At 43.9% G+C, this 19,036-nt stretch overlaps 1 protein-coding gene across 2 annotated transcripts in view; it reads right to left on the reverse strand.

Moving 5' to 3' along the window:
- The window catches only part of LOC118361552 (cadherin-20-like), a 37,410-nt gene extending 27,002 nt beyond the window's left edge, over nucleotides 1-10,408 (reverse strand). Inside the window, exons 1-2 of one of the 2 annotated variants that reach the window (XM_035741574.2) lie at nucleotides 10,086-10,408; nucleotides 386-754 (exon numbers count right to left, since the gene is read on the reverse strand). In XM_035741574.2, coding sequence (XP_035597467.1) covers nucleotides 386-622 — 237 coding nt within the window. In that variant the 5' untranslated portion in view covers nucleotides 623-754; nucleotides 10,086-10,408. The remainder of the gene's footprint in view (nucleotides 1-385; nucleotides 755-10,085) is intronic. The other variant, XM_052483246.1, reaches the window with a different exon arrangement.
- Between the last annotated feature and the right edge of the window lie 8,628 nt (nucleotides 10,409-19,036).

Below are 19,036 nucleotides of genomic sequence, written 5' to 3' on the forward strand. Positions count from 1 at the left end.
TAATAGGATGACATTTGGGATGCAGACACAAAGATCATTGGCAAAAAAGGATACTTTGACCACTCAGGTGTTAAAGTGGCTTGAACACTTGATCAATGATGATAGACCCTGTGGTCGTCAGAGGTAGCGTTCAGCCGACAGCGACGATATTGATTGAAAAGTTGAGAGCTGTCATCGAACAGTTCAATAATAATGACGGTGGACATTTAGCAAATGCTTTAATCGAAAGTGACATGCAGTTCACACATATTCTCTTTGTGTGTGTGTGTGTGTGTGTGTGTGTGTGTGTGTGTGTGTGTGTGTGTGTGTGTGTGTGTGTGTGTGTGTGTGTGTGTGTGTGTGTGTGTGTGTGTGTGTGTGTGTGTGTGTTTGTGTGTGGACTTGCCTTTCCTATGTACAGTGGCTCCAGTCCAGTGTACTCCTCCAGCACAAAGAACTGGTTCCATACCCAGCCTCTCTTCACCCTCCTCAGCAGCCCTGCTCCACTCTCCTCTTCTGTCTTGGCTCTATCCATACGGCCCTGGGCCTCAGACAACAGGGCCAGCAAGGCCAGACCTATGCTGAGTAGGAGGGTGTAGACAGGCCTACCACCCCCAGGATGGTGGTGATGTCGATCTCCCATGATGGATACTCAAAAGCGAATCAAATCAATTTGTTTTCAAAATGAGGTTTTGTGTTTTCTTTGGTGATACGATGACAGGCCTTTGTTTCTTGTGTCTTTCTTGTATCTTCAAATGGCTACGTTCTCATTTTCCTGCTTTGTGGAAAGTGAAAAAAAGAAAAGAAAAGAGAGAAAGATGAGTTTCAAATCCTCCAAATGTAGATGTCATTATTGGACACTGACACTATCGTCCTTGGCCCTATAAGCTCCTTCTCTGTTTCCTTATTTATTTCTTTCCTTCACTGAAACTATTGAGGAAGGTATGGCTGGATTAAAGGATGGAAGGATGTAGAGATGACACTGATCCCAGTCTACTGTGTCGAAACACAGATTCATCTGCTTCTCTCTTCTGTCCTTTGTTGAATGATAATGAACCCTCTTTGTGTGTCTGTTTGTGTGTGTGTGTTTGTGTGCACATGCATGCGTGAGTGTCCGTCCATGTGTGTTTGTGTGTGTTAGAAATAGATAGCTGCATTAAAACTCAATGAGTGGGGCCTTACACTGCGTTCTAAATACATGTAGAGGAGGAGAGGGGAGAGACGGGGAAATGATGGGAGAGAGACGGGGGAGAGGTTACTCCTCTTGGGGCTGAGGGTTAGTCTGAGAGGAGCCACGCATGATACCTTCTTGAGTCCCTGTGCTCTTTCTCCCTTTCACACTCTCCCATTTACTGTTGTGCTTAGGCAACAGAAACCATCTTCAAAACTCCTTTCCTCAACCCCCCCCCCATCTTTCTCTTTCCTTTCTTTCTGTGTTGGTGCCTCACCTTCTCTTTTCAGCTTTTATAGGAACAGTGGTAACTTCTCTCATTTCTCTCTTGCTAACAGTCTCTCAGTGTGTATTTGCTTTCCTCACTCTCGCTCTCTTTCTCTACCCTCTCCCTTCTTTCCCTCTCTCTTAGAAAAAAAAGGTGCCATCTAGAACCTAAAATGGTTATTCAGCTGTCCCCATCAGATAACCCTTTCCACAGAGGGTTCTACATGGAACCCAAAAAGTTTCTATCTGAAACCAAAAACAGTTACCCAATGGGGACAGCCGAATAACTCATTTGGAACCCTTTTTTCTGAGAGTGCTGGTTCTCCCGGCATCTTCTCTCTCCCCCAATCTCCCCTGCTTCCTCTCCCCTCTCCTCCTTCCTTTCCTCTCTTCCCCTGGCTGTTGTAGAAGAGTTGAGATTTGCACTGTTGCTCATCTGTTAAGGTGCCACCAACCTCCTGTAACTACAAGCTACACGCTGCTGCCTAACAGGACAACAAACAACTAGTGGTGCTTCGGTGCTTTCCACTGAGGGTGTGTAGAGTTATGCAAGATGTTTTGTATCCACCATTTGGAATAGACATGATAACTTATTTTTATAATTTACTTTTTTTTGTTGCACTCGGACAGCCCATATTAACCCGAAAAAACAAAGTCAATTGTTACTTTATGGTGCTGTAGATTAAAAAAAAAAGTCTATTGATTTCAAGTATTGTTTTACATTTAATCAATGTATTTTTTCTACTCAAACTGTGCCTTTATGACACTCGCTTGATTTTCTTTCCTTTTATCAGTGAGCTGGTCACATCTGTTTGCCTCCACCACAATCTATTCCCGCTCTTTAATTAACAAGCTGCACGGGGGAAAAACTGATAGATCTATAGTGAAAAGGGGGGAAGGAGAAAAGAGAAAAGGGAAGAAAAGAATGCTAGCAGGGGGCGTGGAGAGAGAAATGGAAAGTAGGGGGCGAGAAAGAGAGAATAGAGAAAGAGAGACTGTGTTGAGCTCTATTATATTGTGTAAGAGAGAGAGCTCATTGTGCCATAGTGGACACTCTCGGAATCTCCAAACACAGTTAATCATTATTGAAGAGTCACAAAAAGACTGGTGGCTAGGGAAGGGTGCTGGGCGGGGTGCTTTTGCTATAAAGGCCCTGACAGGAGGGGGTATCTGGCTCCTAGCCCCCCTGGCCCTTCAACTCAGGGGATCTGTCCCAAATGTCCCCCAATTCACTATGGGCCCTGGTCAAAAGTAATGTAATTTATTTGGAATGGGGTGCCATTTGGGACACACCCAACCTGGGACTCAAAGCCCCACGAGGGCCCCTGACAGGCTGGGTGAGCCATGACCTCCATGGGCCCCTCTTGGTCTCTGCTCTATTCTGTCTGTATTCTGTCTCCATTATTTCCATTCAAGTGGCCCTGTTGTTCATTATGAAGTCAAATTAGCACCTCGCAAAAATCTCCACACACCCCTTCACCTCCCCAGCCCCCTTCTCCGTCAAAGGTCAGGACTTGCACCCGTTACATTCGGCCTCTATTTTGTTGTGTCTAATGAGGTGACATGCTACATAATTGTGCTGGCTCAACACTCCACACATCTCCCTCAGACTAATCTGATGGCTTTTCACTTATTAAAGAAAAAAGAAAAAGCAGCTGTTCTTGCTGCTCCTGCCTTTACGACCTGTCATACAAGTTGCCCCCTATCCTGAGCAGAGGAATGAAGGGAGGGAGGGATGGATGGAGGGGGGAGGGAGGGAGGGATGGATGGATGGAGGGGGAGGGTCGAGGAGGCATCAGATGTGAAAGCTTTACCAAACATAAGAAGAGAGAGGGTATTTTCCCACCACAATTACATATTCTACGGAAATGGTAAAAGCCACTTTAACTTTCAAGGAGAACTGAGAGATGTAGAATCATGTTGTACGGTCTGTGTGCGTGTAAGTTTATAAGTGTGTAAATCAAGCAGGGGTTGTAACAATCAACAGCAGTAGTTGCTGCTGTTGGCAATTGAAGGACCGTATTGTTGAGTCATCAAAATCTCAGTCAGTCTGTCAGCATTACACCTTATTCCCTATATAGTGCACTACCCTGGTCAAAAGTATTTCACTTTGTAAGGAATAGTGTGCCATTTGGGATGCAGATTTAGCTTGTCAGCATGACCATGAACTACTATTTGGTGACAAAATACCTTTAAAAGATGTTTGTAGCTGACCACCAATTTTCTTTTTCCCTTCCCTTAGGCCAACTACAGAAAAGTACCCTAGTTTCCCCAGTTGGAATTCCAACTAACAATCAAAAACCCTCTGACTTTAGTCACTCAGACTCTGTGAATGCAGCCTGACTTAAGTGCTCTGCTGCAGATCGTATGAAAAGGATTTATACAATTTTACAAGTCAATCTCGTATGATTGTGGCCTACTTCCCATCGATAGAGCACTTCCCTCTCAAGAGCAGGGGTGTACTTGTCCAAAACAGACTTATACACTCTGCTTTTGAACCATCAACAACTTTTCAACACATCAACAATGCACATTTTGAAGAGATAAATTCAGACTTTCTCCCATCTTCGTGTGTGGTAACAACAGTGTGGTCAACAACAGAACTGTCACACAGATACAGTGTAACTTCACGTGTGGCGCGACAGTGTTGTTGTCACGTCTAATTCTGCTCCTCCCCTACGGCAGCGTGCGTCGTCGCCGGAATACTAACCACCAGTCCTGGCACTTATCATTACGAGGAGCCGCGCGTCAGAGGGGTGGGGGGGTGTACTGTCATGTCTGCTCCTACCCTCTGGCACAAGACATCGCCGGAATACTAATCACTGCGCACCTGGGACTCATTGTTAGGATTTACACCTGGACCTCATTACCTCCCCTTTCTAAGTCCCTTCCTTTTGTTCATTCCTCAGTTGGTACTGCATCAAATCACATCTCATTTTATTGGTCACATACACATGGTTAGCAGATGTTAATGTGAGTGTAGTGAAATGCTTGTGCTTCTAGTTCCGACCATGCAGTAATATCTGACAAGTAATCTAACAAATTCCCCAACAACTACCTGATACACACATATCTAAAGGGGTGAATGACGATATGTACATATAAGTACATGGATGAGCGATGGCTGAGTTGCATAGGCAAGGTGCAATAGATAGTATAAAATAATGAATATACATGTGATATGAGTAATGTAAGATTTTGTAAACATTATTAAAGTGGCATTATTTAAACTGGCATTGTTTAAAGTAACTAGTGATCCATTTATTGAAGAGTCCAGTGATTGGGTCTCAATGTAGGCAGCAGCCTCTCTGAGTTAGTGATTCATGTTTAGAAATCTGATGGCCTTGAGATAGAAGCTGTTTTTTTCAGTCTCTCAGTCCCAGCTTTGATGCACGTGTACTGACCTCACCTTCTGGAATTCTAGCGGTGTGAACAGGCAGTGGTTCAGGTGGTTGTTGTCCTTGATGATCTTGTTGGTCTTCCTGTGACATTGGGTGCTGTAGGTGTCATGGAGGGCAGGTAGTTTGTCCCCGGTGATGCGTTGTGCAGACCGCAACACCCTCTGGAAAGCCTTGCGGTTGAGGGCGGTGCAGTTGCTCTCGACTGTGCATCTGTAAAAGTTTTCATCAGCCTCCTGAGGTTGAAGAGGCGCTGTTGCGCCTTCTTCGCTACACTGTCTGTGTGGATGGACCATTTCAGTTTGTCCGTGATGTGTACGCCGAGGAACTTAAAACTTTCTACGTTCTCCACTGCTGTCCCTCCTATGTGGATAGGGGGGTGCTCCCTCTGCTGTTTCCTAAAGTCCAATATCATCTCATTTGTTTTGTTGATGTTGAGTCAGAGGTAGTTTTCCTGACACCACACTCCGAGTGCCCTCATCTCCTCCCTGTAGGCTGTCTCGTCGTTGTTGGTGATCAAGCCCACTACTGTTGGGTCATCTGCAAACTTGATGATTTATTTGGAGGCACGCATGGCCACAAAGTCGTGGGTGAACAGGGAGTGCAGGAGAGGGATGAGCACACACCCTTGTGGGGTTCCAGAGTTGAGGGTCAGCGAAGTGAAGATGTTGTTTCCTACCTTCACCACCTGGTGAAGGCCAGTCAGAAAGTCCAGGACCCAATTACACAGGATGGGCTTGAGACCCAGGGCATCCAGCTTGATGATGAGCTTGGAGGGTACTATGGTGTTCAATGCTGAGCTGTAGTCAATGAACAGCATTCTTACAGAGGTATTATTTTTGTAGAGATGGGATAGGGCAGTGTGCAGTGTTATGGCGATTGCATCATCTGTGGACCTGTTGGGGCGGTATGCAAACTGAATTGGGTCTAGGGTGGCAAGTAAGGTGGAGGTGATATGATCCTTGACTAGTCTCTCAAAGCACTTCATGATGACAGGAGTGAGTGCTATGGGGCGGTAGCAATTTATTTACATTTTTTCTTCTTTGCACAGGAACAATGGTAGCCATCTTGAAGCATGTGGGGACAACAGACTGGGATAGGGAGCGTCCACATCCACAGTTTCTGGTTTGGGTAGGTTTTAATAGTCACTGTGGGTGCAACATCTCCAATGCACTTCTTTATAAACTCACTTACTGAGTCAGCATATTGGCCGATGTTGCTCTCTGAGGCTGACCGGAACATATTCCAGTCCGTGTGATCAAAACAGTCTTGAAGCATGGCTTACGATTGGTCAGACCAGCGTTGAATAGTACTCGTCACTGGTACATCCTGTTTGAGTTTTTGCAATTATGACGGTACGAGCAAGATGGTCGGATTTGCTGAAGGGAGGGTGGGGGAGGGCTTTGTATGCATCGCTGAAGTTAGAGTAGCAGTGGTCGAGTGCATCGTGCAATCAATATGTTGATATAATTTAGGGAGCCTTGTTCTCAAATCTGCTTTGTTAAAATCCCCAGCTACAATAAATGCAGCCTCCGGATGTATATTTTCCAGTTTACATAGAGTCCAATGAAGTTTCTTGAGGGCCGTCTTGGTGTTTGCTTGAGAGGGAATGTACACAGTTGTGACTATAACTGCCGAGAATTCTCTTGGTAGGTAAAATGGCCGGCATTTGATTGTAAGGAATTCTAGGTTTGGTGAGCAGAAGTACTTGAGACCCTGTATGTTGTTATGATTACACCATGAGTCGTTAATCATAAAGCATACTACACCCCCGCCCTTCCTCTTCCGAGAGAGGTGTTTATTTCTTTCGGCGCGATGCTTGGAGAAGCCCGGTGGCTGAACCAATTCTGACAACATATGCCGAGAGAGCCATGTTTCCGTGAAACAGAGAATGTTGCAATCTCTGATGTCTCTCTGGAAGGAAACTCTTGCTCGAATTTTGTCTACCTTGTTGTCAAGGTACTGGACATTGGCGAGTAGTATACGATGTGCACGTCTATGGAGCCTGACCAGGAGGCCGCTCCGTCTGCCCCCTCTGCGGCGTTGTCGTTTTGGGTCGGCTACTGGGATTAGATCCATCGTCCTGGGTTGTGGTCCAAACAGAGGATCCGCTTCGGGAAAGTTGTATTCCTGGTCGTAATGTTGGTAAGTTGATGTTGCTCTTATATCCAATAGTTATTCCCGGCTGTATGTAATAAGACTTAGGTTTTCCTGGGGTAACAATGTAAGAAATAATACATAAAAAAAAAACACTGCAAAGTTTCCTCAGAACTCGAAGCGAGGCGACCATCTCTGTTGACTCCATTTTGTATGAATGTGTTCATGTTACCTCGCTTCTGTTACGCTGTCTTGTTTCATGTTTGTTGTTTTCATTAAACATTTTACCTGCACCTGCTTCTCGACTCACAGCGTCATCGTTACAGTGGAATTGAAGAGATGGGGTCATTCTACCAATTGCTTGCATTTTGAGTAGTGTAACTTGGTTAATTTAAAAAAAAATGTCATCTAATTTTTACGTTGTCATAAAGAGCACATGTTCAACTTGTTCAACATGTTTTTGAATCTTAAGAGTTAAAATAAAAAAGGGTGCACAGAGGGACACGCCAAAATGCAGAATTTTGGCACAGCAGGTCTTTATTCATATTAGAAATCAGATTCTTATAATTTTCCACGTGGTCTATAGCAGTGGTTCTTAAATGGATTTGCCTAGGGATCCAAATTGAACCAGGTTGTCTCAGTCGGGACCAAATATTTGCATTGAGAAAAAGAAATAGCAAAATACAATCTGGTAAACTATTTTGAATGCTTTTTCATAGTAAATGTAGCAATTATATGACAAGGGGCAAACATTCCCACCTCTTTCATTAATCAATAATAACATTTTGCCCATATTCTTGATGAATAATGTTAATAACCTTACTGGTTTGAGACCACAAAATCAACCAAAATTCTGCTGCTAATAGCTCTATATTGAAAATACTGTGAATAAATGAAATCTGACATGACATAATTTACAAATAATTTCATTATAATTTTTACACGCTTTATACCTGGTTTAAGTTTTTGTAAATGTTTTTATTTGTATTTTATTTAAAGGACAATTCCACCCAAAAATTATCTTCTGGTATTTGTTTCTTTAGTCCATTGTTGATATATTCCCAAAATGTTTCACATATCAGCAATCACATTTTGAAGATATATAACATTAAAAAAACAGAAATGCAAAACGCAGCATCAAAATGCAAAATATTTCTGTATTTTGACAGTTATATATCTTGAAAATGTGATTGCTGACATGCAAAACCCCAGTTTGTGCCAAGAAGGGGGGTGTATACTCAGTGTATATTAAAGTGCACTTCATTTAATATAACAGGCTTTTATATCAAAGGTAGGCAAAGGGCATTAATTACATGTAACAACCTGTACGTAGCAAAATACCTATTGAAGAGATAACGTTTATACTTTCTCCCAACTTTGCGTGTGGCGCGACAGTCTGGTCCTATATACCATGTAGATCCATGTCCTCCAATTCATTAATAAGGCTTGATTTCACAGTGGGCATGTCCGTATCCTCCGTTCACCCCTCTATGGAGGACCCTTGGTCCATAAATGGACCAGTTAAAGAGGGAGTCACCGTGAAAGAAGGCCAATTTTGGGCTCCCAACATCGTAAAACCCCTTGTGGGGAACCACAGGAAGATACGTCATGGCTAATTTGTTAACCACAATTGATTTAGCATGGTGGAGAAAGTTGAGGAAGTAGACACTATCGGGGCACTTCATATCTTTGTCCCCAGAGAAGGATGAATGTATGTGGGTTCTTTAGGGCAGCAGGATTAAAAGGTAAAATCCTGGTATGGGAGACCAGATTCCCACCCATGTTAGACTGAAAAAAACACAAGGCATAAACATGGTTGGTTCATGAAAACACATCGTCAACCAAATGAATAAACATAATCCCTCTCCTTCCTGTCTCTATGTGTTCTGGGGGCCACATGTGAGCCTCTTCAATTATAGGATTTCTGTACTCTGAACCCAGTTGTGTGGCTTTGTCTGTCTGCTGCATCAGTGGACTAGCACCCTCAGTGTCATAAGAGGGGCAAAAAAAAAAGTTGAATGTTTCACTCCTTTATGCCTTGTCCTATGCTTTTCTACAACAATATAAAAATAATTTAAATTGCAATTGCTCTCTCTCTCTCTCTCTCTCTCTCTCTCTCTCTCTCTCTCTCTCTCTCTCTCTCTCTCTGCACGTCCATTCATTCAGAGTGAGGTGGAAACCTTGTCATTTATGGAGAAATTAAATCATACAAACTGGCATTCATTCTGATCACTGGTGCATAGAAATGATGTCATGGAGCACGAGTGTCATCGGGAAAGTTTGCAATCAGTCATTTCACCACAAATTAACTGGGTTGAGTCCTAGCTGGGTTGTGTCTCAAAGGCATCCAGTTCCCTGCATAGTGCACTACTTCTGACCATAGGGAAAAGGGTGTCATTCCCTGGGAAGCAGTTGTTAGTTATTATAGAGAAAACACAGCAACACATCAGCATGATGTGCGTCACTCAGTTCCATGAATGAGCATTAATCGTCCCCACTTTTGACACAGATAATAATCACAATATCCTTTGTTCCTCTAGCTGTGTCTGAGCACAGCTGTCAATCCACTGGCGTGTTACCCAGCTTCAATTTACAAGACAGGAGACAGCTTAATGGTTTTGGAGAAGAGTAAAAAAAAAAAGACCTCCTTTTCATGTTCGAAAAATGTAAGACTTCACTGTGAGTGAGGAGTGAGGTTTGAATGCTAAACTAAAGTCCCAAAAAGCAGACCTAATAATACAGTGTGTTTGAACTGCCGACAAGGCTAGACGTGTACAGAATGAGCCTATACAGTTTGAACTCCGATTCATATTGAAGTTATACAAGTTTGTACTTTGCCCGAAGCATTCTCACAGACCAAAACTCACTCGTAATACTCTGGTCATCTCTTGACAGCCAAATATCCTGCGGTACAAGACAAGCATTCTTACAGACCGATTCTCTATACTGAAAAACAGGTTACAGCTTCATTTAGCTAGTTTTCCCACACTGGCATCATCTCTGCCAGTCACATTTTTCACAGGTTTCTCTGTCCGTTTCTGAATATTCAAAATATTCAGTCAAACGAAAAACTCTAACACCCAGTCAAGCGCTTAATTGAAATCTCTCATTGATGATCATGTAGAAAAGCATTCTAGCGTGGAGTCAGAATCAATCAAAATTCCACACCTTACCTTCTATTTTTCCTTATTTATTTTTTCTCTGTCCTTTTTTGCTCTTCTTCTCTTATCTGTCTCTTCTTCTTTTCTCTCAAAGCTCACTAAATTCCCCTTGTAAAAGTTGTGTAAGTAACTGCCTGCAGTGCATCAGTTCCCTATAGAGTCACCTTGGGTCCATGCTCCCTCTCAACTATACTGGCTGTCATTCTTTGAAAAGTTTCTACTTCTCTCTCTCGCCCTCTCTCTCTCTCTCGCTCTCTACGCACTCTTCTTCCTCTCTCCCTTTTACTTTCCACTCTCTCTCTCATTCCATCTCCACACTCTCATCCACATTGTCATCCCCCCAGGAGCCAATCAGACTAAAGGACCATTTTCTGCTGTGCACAATCAGGGGTCAGCCCTCTTGATCCATCGTAATCCAGCAATCTGCAACCTGAAGCAGGGGACAGGAATTCTGCAAAGAGCATAGAAAGGGAGGAGAGAGAGAGAGAGAGAGAGAGAGAGAGAGAGAGAGAGAGAGAGAGAGAGAGAGGAGCAGGGTGAGGGGCGGGGTCTTGTGCCACAAATGCCACTAATTTCATCTTTCTGTATTTGCAAGTGAATGAAGTGCGTTGTGTGTGTGGCGGGGGGAGTGCGCGAGAGAAGGGTGTGCACTCATTCCCTTATTTCCTTGAGCGGTGAAGTGGAAAACAGAGAACGAGGGAGAGAGAGGAAAGGAAGGGGAAGGAGACATTTTTTTTCTTCTCTTCCACCCTTATGCATTTTAATGAGAGCATGTCGTACACGGACGGATGGATCTGTACAGGGATTTATAACATTAAAGTTCAAACTTAAAACTACATTATATATCACTGCAATGCCCAACGAGAGACAAAGCAATTTATTTACCAAATTTGCCTATAGACTGTAGAAAATTAGATGCATGCCAATACACACAAACACATAGCCGGCATTAAACATGGTCACGGAAAATCTGATCCCTGTTTAGAATAGAAAAATTATCATCCGTAAAGAGGGAGGAGCAGGAGGAAAAACCAATGTTTCATTTAAGGCAATCATGAAATTAATATGGTAAAGTTGAGTGTTTTTGACAAGGTCCCAAATTGCATCCTATTCCCTACACAGTATATAAAAAGTAAAGCACTATATAGGGAATAGGATGCCATTTGGGATAAAATCTTTGTGCATGATTTTTCTTCCTTACTTCTTTCCACTAAATAAACTAGGAGAGAGAACATTGCAGGAATTATTCAACCATGCTTAGATAGTAAATTAAAATATATTAGAGGAAGGCAGTGTGACATGGTGTCGGTTTTGTTTCATTACATTTTGCAAGCACTCTGGGTTTGTGAAATGTGCTATACCAAATAAAATGCTTTATCATTAATATTTCATTAGTAGACTATCATTATGTGACCAGTGGCTCTTTTTTATCAACTGTTCCAAGCCATTTTGATATTGTAAAAGTGATATAACTACAGTACTCCAAACATAACCCATATTCCCCTTGTGCACTGCAAGTCATATTTCTTTCCTTCTCTCGTGACATCTTTTCTCTGAGAACAGAAAGCTCTTTTTTCCTCTCCAAGCCTTTCCAGCCTCTCATCTTCCTGACAGAGTAATTCAGTCTGTTGTATGGTACAGAAAACACAGATGACGGCTGTTGTCGTCCCCCACAGCACATATGGACAAAAGGTTACTCTCTCCATCAAGTTCAATATGTTTTTTTTCTCCTTCCCTCCTTCTTCTCCTCTCTTGTCCCTTTCAATATGTCTCTTTCTCATTTGCCAGCCCATTCTTCTTTTCCCTGTGTCCCCGACCTCTTCTTCTCTGAAGACCTGACTGGTTAGTGCTTCAGCCAATCTGTCAGACAAAGCTTGACTGAGCCCCCAGAAAAGACAGGGGGTCTCGGCCCTTCTCGGTCCCTCTCGTTCCCGCTTTGTCAGGGCGGGGTGCAAATCGGGGGAGAGGGGCGGGGTTTGACAGGGTGACATTCCACCTCATTGAGCAGCGCTTTCCATCACACTGGCAGCCCGGGAGATTGTAATTGACAGAACAAATTGAACGTATGGTCTTATCGAAGAGAAGGACTCTTTTTTTGTCTTTTCAGTCTTCTAGGGGTGGAGGAAGAAAGCCCCCAGAGGGGGTCCACCACAATAGTCATAGATACAGCATAGAAATTGGATTCAGTTGTGTTCTGGTTGTTCTGCTAATCTGGACATAGGTCTGGTGAAAGTCCGAACCACTGCTTTTAATCAGGGCAAGGTGACCGGAAACATGACCGAATACAAACAGTGTAACTATTCCCTCCGCAAGGCAATCAAACAAGCTAAGCGTCAGTATAGAGACAAAGTAGAATCTCAATTCAACGGCTCAGACACAAGAGGTATGTGGCAGGGTCTACAGTCAATCACGGATTACAAAAAGAAAACCAGCCCAGTCACAGACCAGGATGTCTTGCTCCCAGGGTGACTAAATAACTTTTTTGCCCGCTTTGAGGACAATACAGTGCCACTGACACGGCCCGCAACTAAAACATGCAGAGTCTCCTTCACTGCAGCCGATGTGAGGAAAACATTTAAACGTGTCAAGGCTTGCAAGGTTGCATGCGCAGACCAGCTGGCTGGTGTGTTTACGGACATATTCAATCAATCCCTATCCCAGTCTGTTGTTCCCACATTCTTCAAGAGGGCCACCATTGTTCCTGTTCCCAAGAAAGCTAAGGTAACTGAGCTAAATGACTACCGCCCCGTAGCACTCACTTCCGTCATCATGAAGTGCTTTGAGAGACTAGTCAAGGACCATATCACCTCCACCCTACCTGACACCCTAGACCCACTCCAATTTGCTTACCGCCCAAATAGGTCCACAGACGATGCAATCTCAACCACACTGCACACTGCCCTAACCCATTTGGACAAGAGGAATACCTATGTGAGAATGCTGTTCATCGAATACAGCTCGGCATTTAACACCATAGTGCCCTCCAAGCTCGTCATCAAGCTCGAGACCCTGTGTCTCGACCCCGCCCTGTGCAACTGGGTACTGGACTTCCTGACGGGCCGCCCCCAGGTGGTGAGGGTAGGCAACAACATTTCCACCCCGCTGATCCTCAACACTGGGGCCCCACAAGGGTGCGTTCTGAGCCCTCTCCTGTACTCCCTGTTCACCCACAACTGCGTGGCCACGCACGCCTCCAACTCAATCATCAAGTTTGTGGATGACACAACAGTGGTAGGCTTGATTACCAACAACGACGAGACGGCCTACAGGGAGGAGGTGAGGGCCCTCGGGAGTGTGGTGTCAGGAAAATAACCTCACACTCAACGTCAACAAAACTAAGGAGATGATTGTGGATGATGGAACAGTAGTGGTGAGGGTAGTACGTTTTAAGTTCCTCGGCGTACACATCACAGACAAACTGAATTGGTCCACCCACACAGACAGCATCGTGAAGAAGGTGCGGCAGCGCCTCTTCAACCTCAGGCGGCTGAAGAAATTTGGCTTGTCACCAAAAGCACTCACAAACTTCTACAGATGCACAATCAAGAGCATCCTGTCGGGCTGTACACCGCCTGGTACGGCAACTGCTCCGCCCACAACCGTAAGGCTCTCCAGAGGGAAGTGAGGTCTGCACAACGCATCACCGGGGGCAACCTACCTGCCCTCCAGGACATCTACACCACCCGATGTCACAGGAAGGCCATAAAGATCATCAAGGACAACAACCACCCGAGCCACTGCCTGTTCACCCCCCTATCATCCAGAAGGCGAGGTCAGTACAGGTGCATCAAAGCTGGGACCGAGAGACTGAAAAACAGCTTCTATCTCAAGGCCATCAGACTGTTAAACAGCCACCACTAACATTGAGTGACTGCTGCCAACACACTGACTCAACTCCAGCCACTTTAATAATGGGAATTGATGGGAAATTATGTAAAATATATCACTAGCCACTTTAAACAATGCTACCTAATATAATATTTACCTACCCTACATTATTCATCTCATATGTATACGTATATATTGTACTCTATATCATCTACTGCATCCTTAAGTAATACATGTATCACTTGCCACTTTAACTATGCCACTTTGTTTACATACTCATCTCATATGTATATACTGCACTCAATACCATCTACTGTATCTTGCCTATGCCGCTCTGTACCATCACTCACTCATAGATCTTTATGTACATATTCTTATCCCCTTACACTTGTGTCTATAAGGTAGTAGTTTTGGAATTGTTAGCTGGATTACTTGTTGGTTATTACTGCATTGTCGGAACTAGAAGCACAAGCATTTCGCTACACTCGCATTAACATCTGCTAACCATGTGTATTTGACAAATAACATTTGATTTGATTTGGTGTGATATGCATAATGTAATAGAGACATGGTGTGTTGTAAAGCTTCCAGGATAAAATCCACCCCTTCTAACGAGTTGTCGATTGGCCAAAAGGGAGGAAGCAACAACAACTTGTCCCCGTCACCTGGTAGTTACATTAACAAATTGGTCATGAAACGGAAGAACTGAAAGAGAGAAAGACATCAGAAAAAAATAAAAGAGGTAGAAAGAGAGAAAATCCTCCATGTCGCCTGACTGAGATGAGAGACGAAAGAAAGGAGGAGATACTTGTTTTTCTGCCCAAAATTAAAAGTGGCACAGACTACAAAAAGTAGACTACAAAGTGATCCCTCATGTCTTTGAGGTGCTCAGATAAAACTAAGCATGTCTTCCTCCACGTATACTGTAGATAAAAACAAAGGGAAATTATGAGAGGATGTGGTGACTCCGAGCACGGCAGATCAGATTTATGTGTCGATTTATGAAAGTGGAGTAGAGTTGTGTACAGCATGGTCATTTCCAATGTACCAGATATAAATACTACCTGGTTGTGTCCCAAATGATACCTTGGCATTTTTCCTATTTTGTTGCCTTACAACCTGGAATTAAAATGGATTTTGGGGGGGTTTGTTTCATTTGATTTACACAACATGCCTACCACTGGTGTAGAACCACCATCTGGGATGTTTTCCCATTCTTCAAGGCAAAACTGCTCCAGCTTCTTCAAGTTTGATGGGTTCAGCAATCTTTAAGTCATACCACAGGTTCTCAATTGGATGGAGGTCAGGGCTTTGACTAGGCCATTCCAAGACGTGTAGTATCTGGGATCTACATCTGTTTATATTAGTTACTGTGCTGTTACTAAACAGTAATGCATTACGGCAGTGTTACGTTACTACACCTAATAGGAAATGCACATGCGCACTGGAATGCAGCGAACTGTAGAGCACGAGGGGTTTTTGACTAAACGACAACTACCTGTACTCCCGTCTCCTGCCTGGTCATTTCTCCACAACACAAATATTACAGTGGCGACGAGGTGATTAAACTACATAAACGGACATTGCTTGAAGGGAAGAATGATGCGGGAGTAATGAAACTCAAAATAATTATGTAATTCGTCAGTTATTTTTTATTTTCTTTCGCCAGTAGAGAAGGCTAAGCACTGTTAGCACTGCTAGTACAGTATTCAGGAGCTGCCAAGTAGCAAGACTATTGGAGTCCAGAATAGCGACACTGCCCTCTGGTGGTTAAATAAAATAAACTGTCATTGAACCCATTGAAATTAGGTGATCTCAGTGGAGAAATATTGTCAAGGAAAAAAAAAAGGAAGAAGGGACGTAACATGGTGTGTACATTAATACAAATGAGTGCAGTGAATGAAGTAATTGCAGAAACATCTGAAGTGAAGAAGTAGATGAATATTCAGAAAATTAAGGAATATAAGGAAACTGAACAATTAACTGTGAAAATGGCAACTATTGGTCGAATACCAGAGTTTGAGGCTACAAAAGAGGATGATTTTGATTCCTATTTGGAGCGTTTTGAGCGTTGGCTGGCTGCAAATGAAATCAAAGATGGAAAGAAAGCAGACGTATTTCTCAGTGTTTTGGGTCCAACTGAGTATGGATTGCTGAAAGGTCTCATTGAACGCAGTGGAGTTGAACTATGCAGAACTGACTGAAACTCTTTCAAGGTATTTCAAGCCTAAGCCAATTCTCATTGCAGAACGTTTGAGATTTTACCAACGTCACCAGAGTCAAGGGGAAACCGTGGCTGACAACATCCTTGCTTTGAAAAGGCTGGCAAGTACATGTGAGTTTGCACGATTTCTTGATGATGCTCTCCGAGACAAGTTTGTATGTGGTCTCACAGGTGAAGCATTTCACAGAAGGCTCCTGTCAGAGAAGGACCTGACCTTCAAGAAAGCCTGTGATATAGCACTTGGACTCGAGCTTGCCCACAGGGATACTATTGAGCTATCGGGACATGCAGAACGTCAGAAAGGTGTTCACAAGGTCAGTGATGCACGTGGTGAAAAAAGCTCACAAAAGTCACACTTTTTTCAGTCCAGTCCTCAAGGTTACACAAGAACAAAGCAGCCCACATCTCAAAGGTCTAAGCCAAGTTGCTACAGATGTGGGGGAGTTAATCATCATTACAGTGAATGTCGATTCCAAAGGTAAAAGTGCCACAATTGTGGAAAGGTTGGACATTTACAGAGAGTGTGTAAAGCCTCGAAACGCACGACAAGAGCGCACAAAGTGTCAGACGCAGCACAAGACGAGGAAGGTACAACTGAAACAGTATTGGAACTGTTCACAGTGTAAACGGCTCAACAACTAAAAGATGGAATCTATCTCAACATGGAGTTAGCGGGAAAACCAGTAAAAATGCAGCTGGACACCGGAGCGTTTGTATCCCTGGTTCCAGAGAGACTCTACAAAGAAAAACTGAAAGAGTGCCCTCTTCAGCCCGTGTCCATCCACCTTTCTTCATACACTGGTGACACTATTCCTGTGTTAGGGCAGATCCAGGTACCAGTCCAGTATGAGGGGAAGGAGTGGACGCTACCGCTTGTCATTGTTAAAGGAGAAAAATCAGCCTTGCTAGGCACAAACTGGCTACAAAAGATCAGGTTGAACTGGGGAGAAATCTTCAGTCTGAGAAATGACAAACCAGTGAGTCAGGCTACACTCACTAACATGCTGGAGAAGCACAAAGAACTTTTCAAAGATGGCTACGGTGAAATGCAAGACTTCACAGCAAAAGTCAGAGTGCAAGAAGGAACCAAGCCTATCTTTCACAAACCACGTCCAGTTCCCTATGCTCTTAAGGAAGCAGTAGAGAAGGAACTGGACCGCCTACAGAAGAATAACATAATAACGAAAGTAGCGAGGAGCGACTGGGCCGCTCCGATTGTTGTAGTCCCAAAGAAAGACAAGACCGTCAGAATGTGCGATGACTACAAGGTCACAGTAAATCGCTGCATACTACCAGAGGAATATCCACTACCAAACGCTGAAGATCTGTTTGCCACTCTAGCTGGTGGGAAGGTTTTCAGTAAGCTGGACCTGGCATTCGCTTATCAGCAACTGAAGCTGGATCCGGAGTCAGAACAGTATCTGACCATCAATACACACAAGGGGCTATTCAGATTCAATCGCTTGGCCTATGGAATCTCGACAGCTCCAGCGATATTCCAAACAAACAACAAACAATGGATCAGATCTTGGACGGTATAGACCATGTTGTGTGCTTCATGGACGACATCCTCGTGTCAGCACCAACCATTGGAGAGCACCTTGTAGTGCTGGACAAAGTGATGTCAAGACTGGAGAAATACGGAGTGAGAATGAAACGCAGCAAGTGTGAGTTGCTCCTGGACTCAGTGGAGTATCTCGGATACAAGATTGATGCACAAGGCCTGCACCCAACCAACAGCAAGGTGGAAGCAATCGTAAACGCTCCAGCACCCACAAATATCTTAGAGCTGAGGTCATTTTTGGGGCTCCTGAACTATTACGGAAAGTTTATGGCAAACTTGTCCACATTGTTGCATCTGCTTCACCAACTGCTGCAGGCCGATACAAAGTGGAATTGGTCCCCACAATGCGAAGAGGCATTCAAGACTTGCAAACAGCGTCTGCTAAAGAGCTAGTGGCTTGCCCACTATAACACAGAGATGAAGCTGAGACTCACGTGTGATGCATCTCCATACGGAGTAGGAGCCGTCATCTCACATGTTCTAACGTCAGGTGAAGAACACCCTATTGCATTTGTTAAATGAATAAATGTTAAATGTTAAATTTGCATCACGGACTCCGTCACCAAGTGAGAAAAATTATGCTCAAATTGAGAAGGAAGCCCTGAGCATAATATTCGGAGTGAAGAAGTTTCACAAATACCTCTACGGAAGAAAGTTCCAACTGCTGACAGATCACAAGCCTCTGTTGGCCATCCTTGGACCAAAATCAGCTATACCAACCCTTGCTGCACTTCGAATGCAATGTTGGGCTCTGATATTGTTAGCCTACGACTACGAGATTGAGTACAGACGATCCAGTGATCACGCCAATGCTGATGCACTATCAAGACTACCATGCAATAGTGACTCGACAGTGAAGATGAAAGAGCAGTCTTCCAGATCTCTCTCATTGATGAACTGCCATATCTGCTTCTGACATAGCAGAGGAAACAAGGAAAGACCCAGTGCTTTCCAAAGTCTTGGACTTAACATTAGGCGGTTGGCCAACCTTCGTAAATGACGATAACCTTTGTCCATTCATCGACAAGAAAGACCAGTTGTCCACTGATCAAGGGTGTGTTCTGTGGGGATCAAGGGTGGTGGTACCAGAGGAGACTGCTATCTGACCTGCATGAGGGACATCCAGGGATCACTCGAATGAAAGCACTCGCTCGCAGTTATCTGTGGTGGCCTGGACTGGATCAGGACATTCAACAGCATGTAGGCCACTGCTCACCTTGTGAAGCTGTTCGCAACAAGCCAGCTGCTGCACCTCTTCATCCATGGTCCTGGGCTGCTACACCTTGGAAACGCATCCATGTGGATTACGCCGAAATTGACAAGCAACATTTCCTTGTTGTCGTCGAT

This window comes from Oncorhynchus keta, chromosome 28, assembly GCF_023373465.1.
Source record: "Oncorhynchus keta strain PuntledgeMale-10-30-2019 chromosome 28, Oket_V2, whole genome shotgun sequence".
NCBI lineage: Eukaryota > Metazoa > Chordata > Actinopteri > Salmoniformes > Salmonidae > Oncorhynchus > Oncorhynchus keta.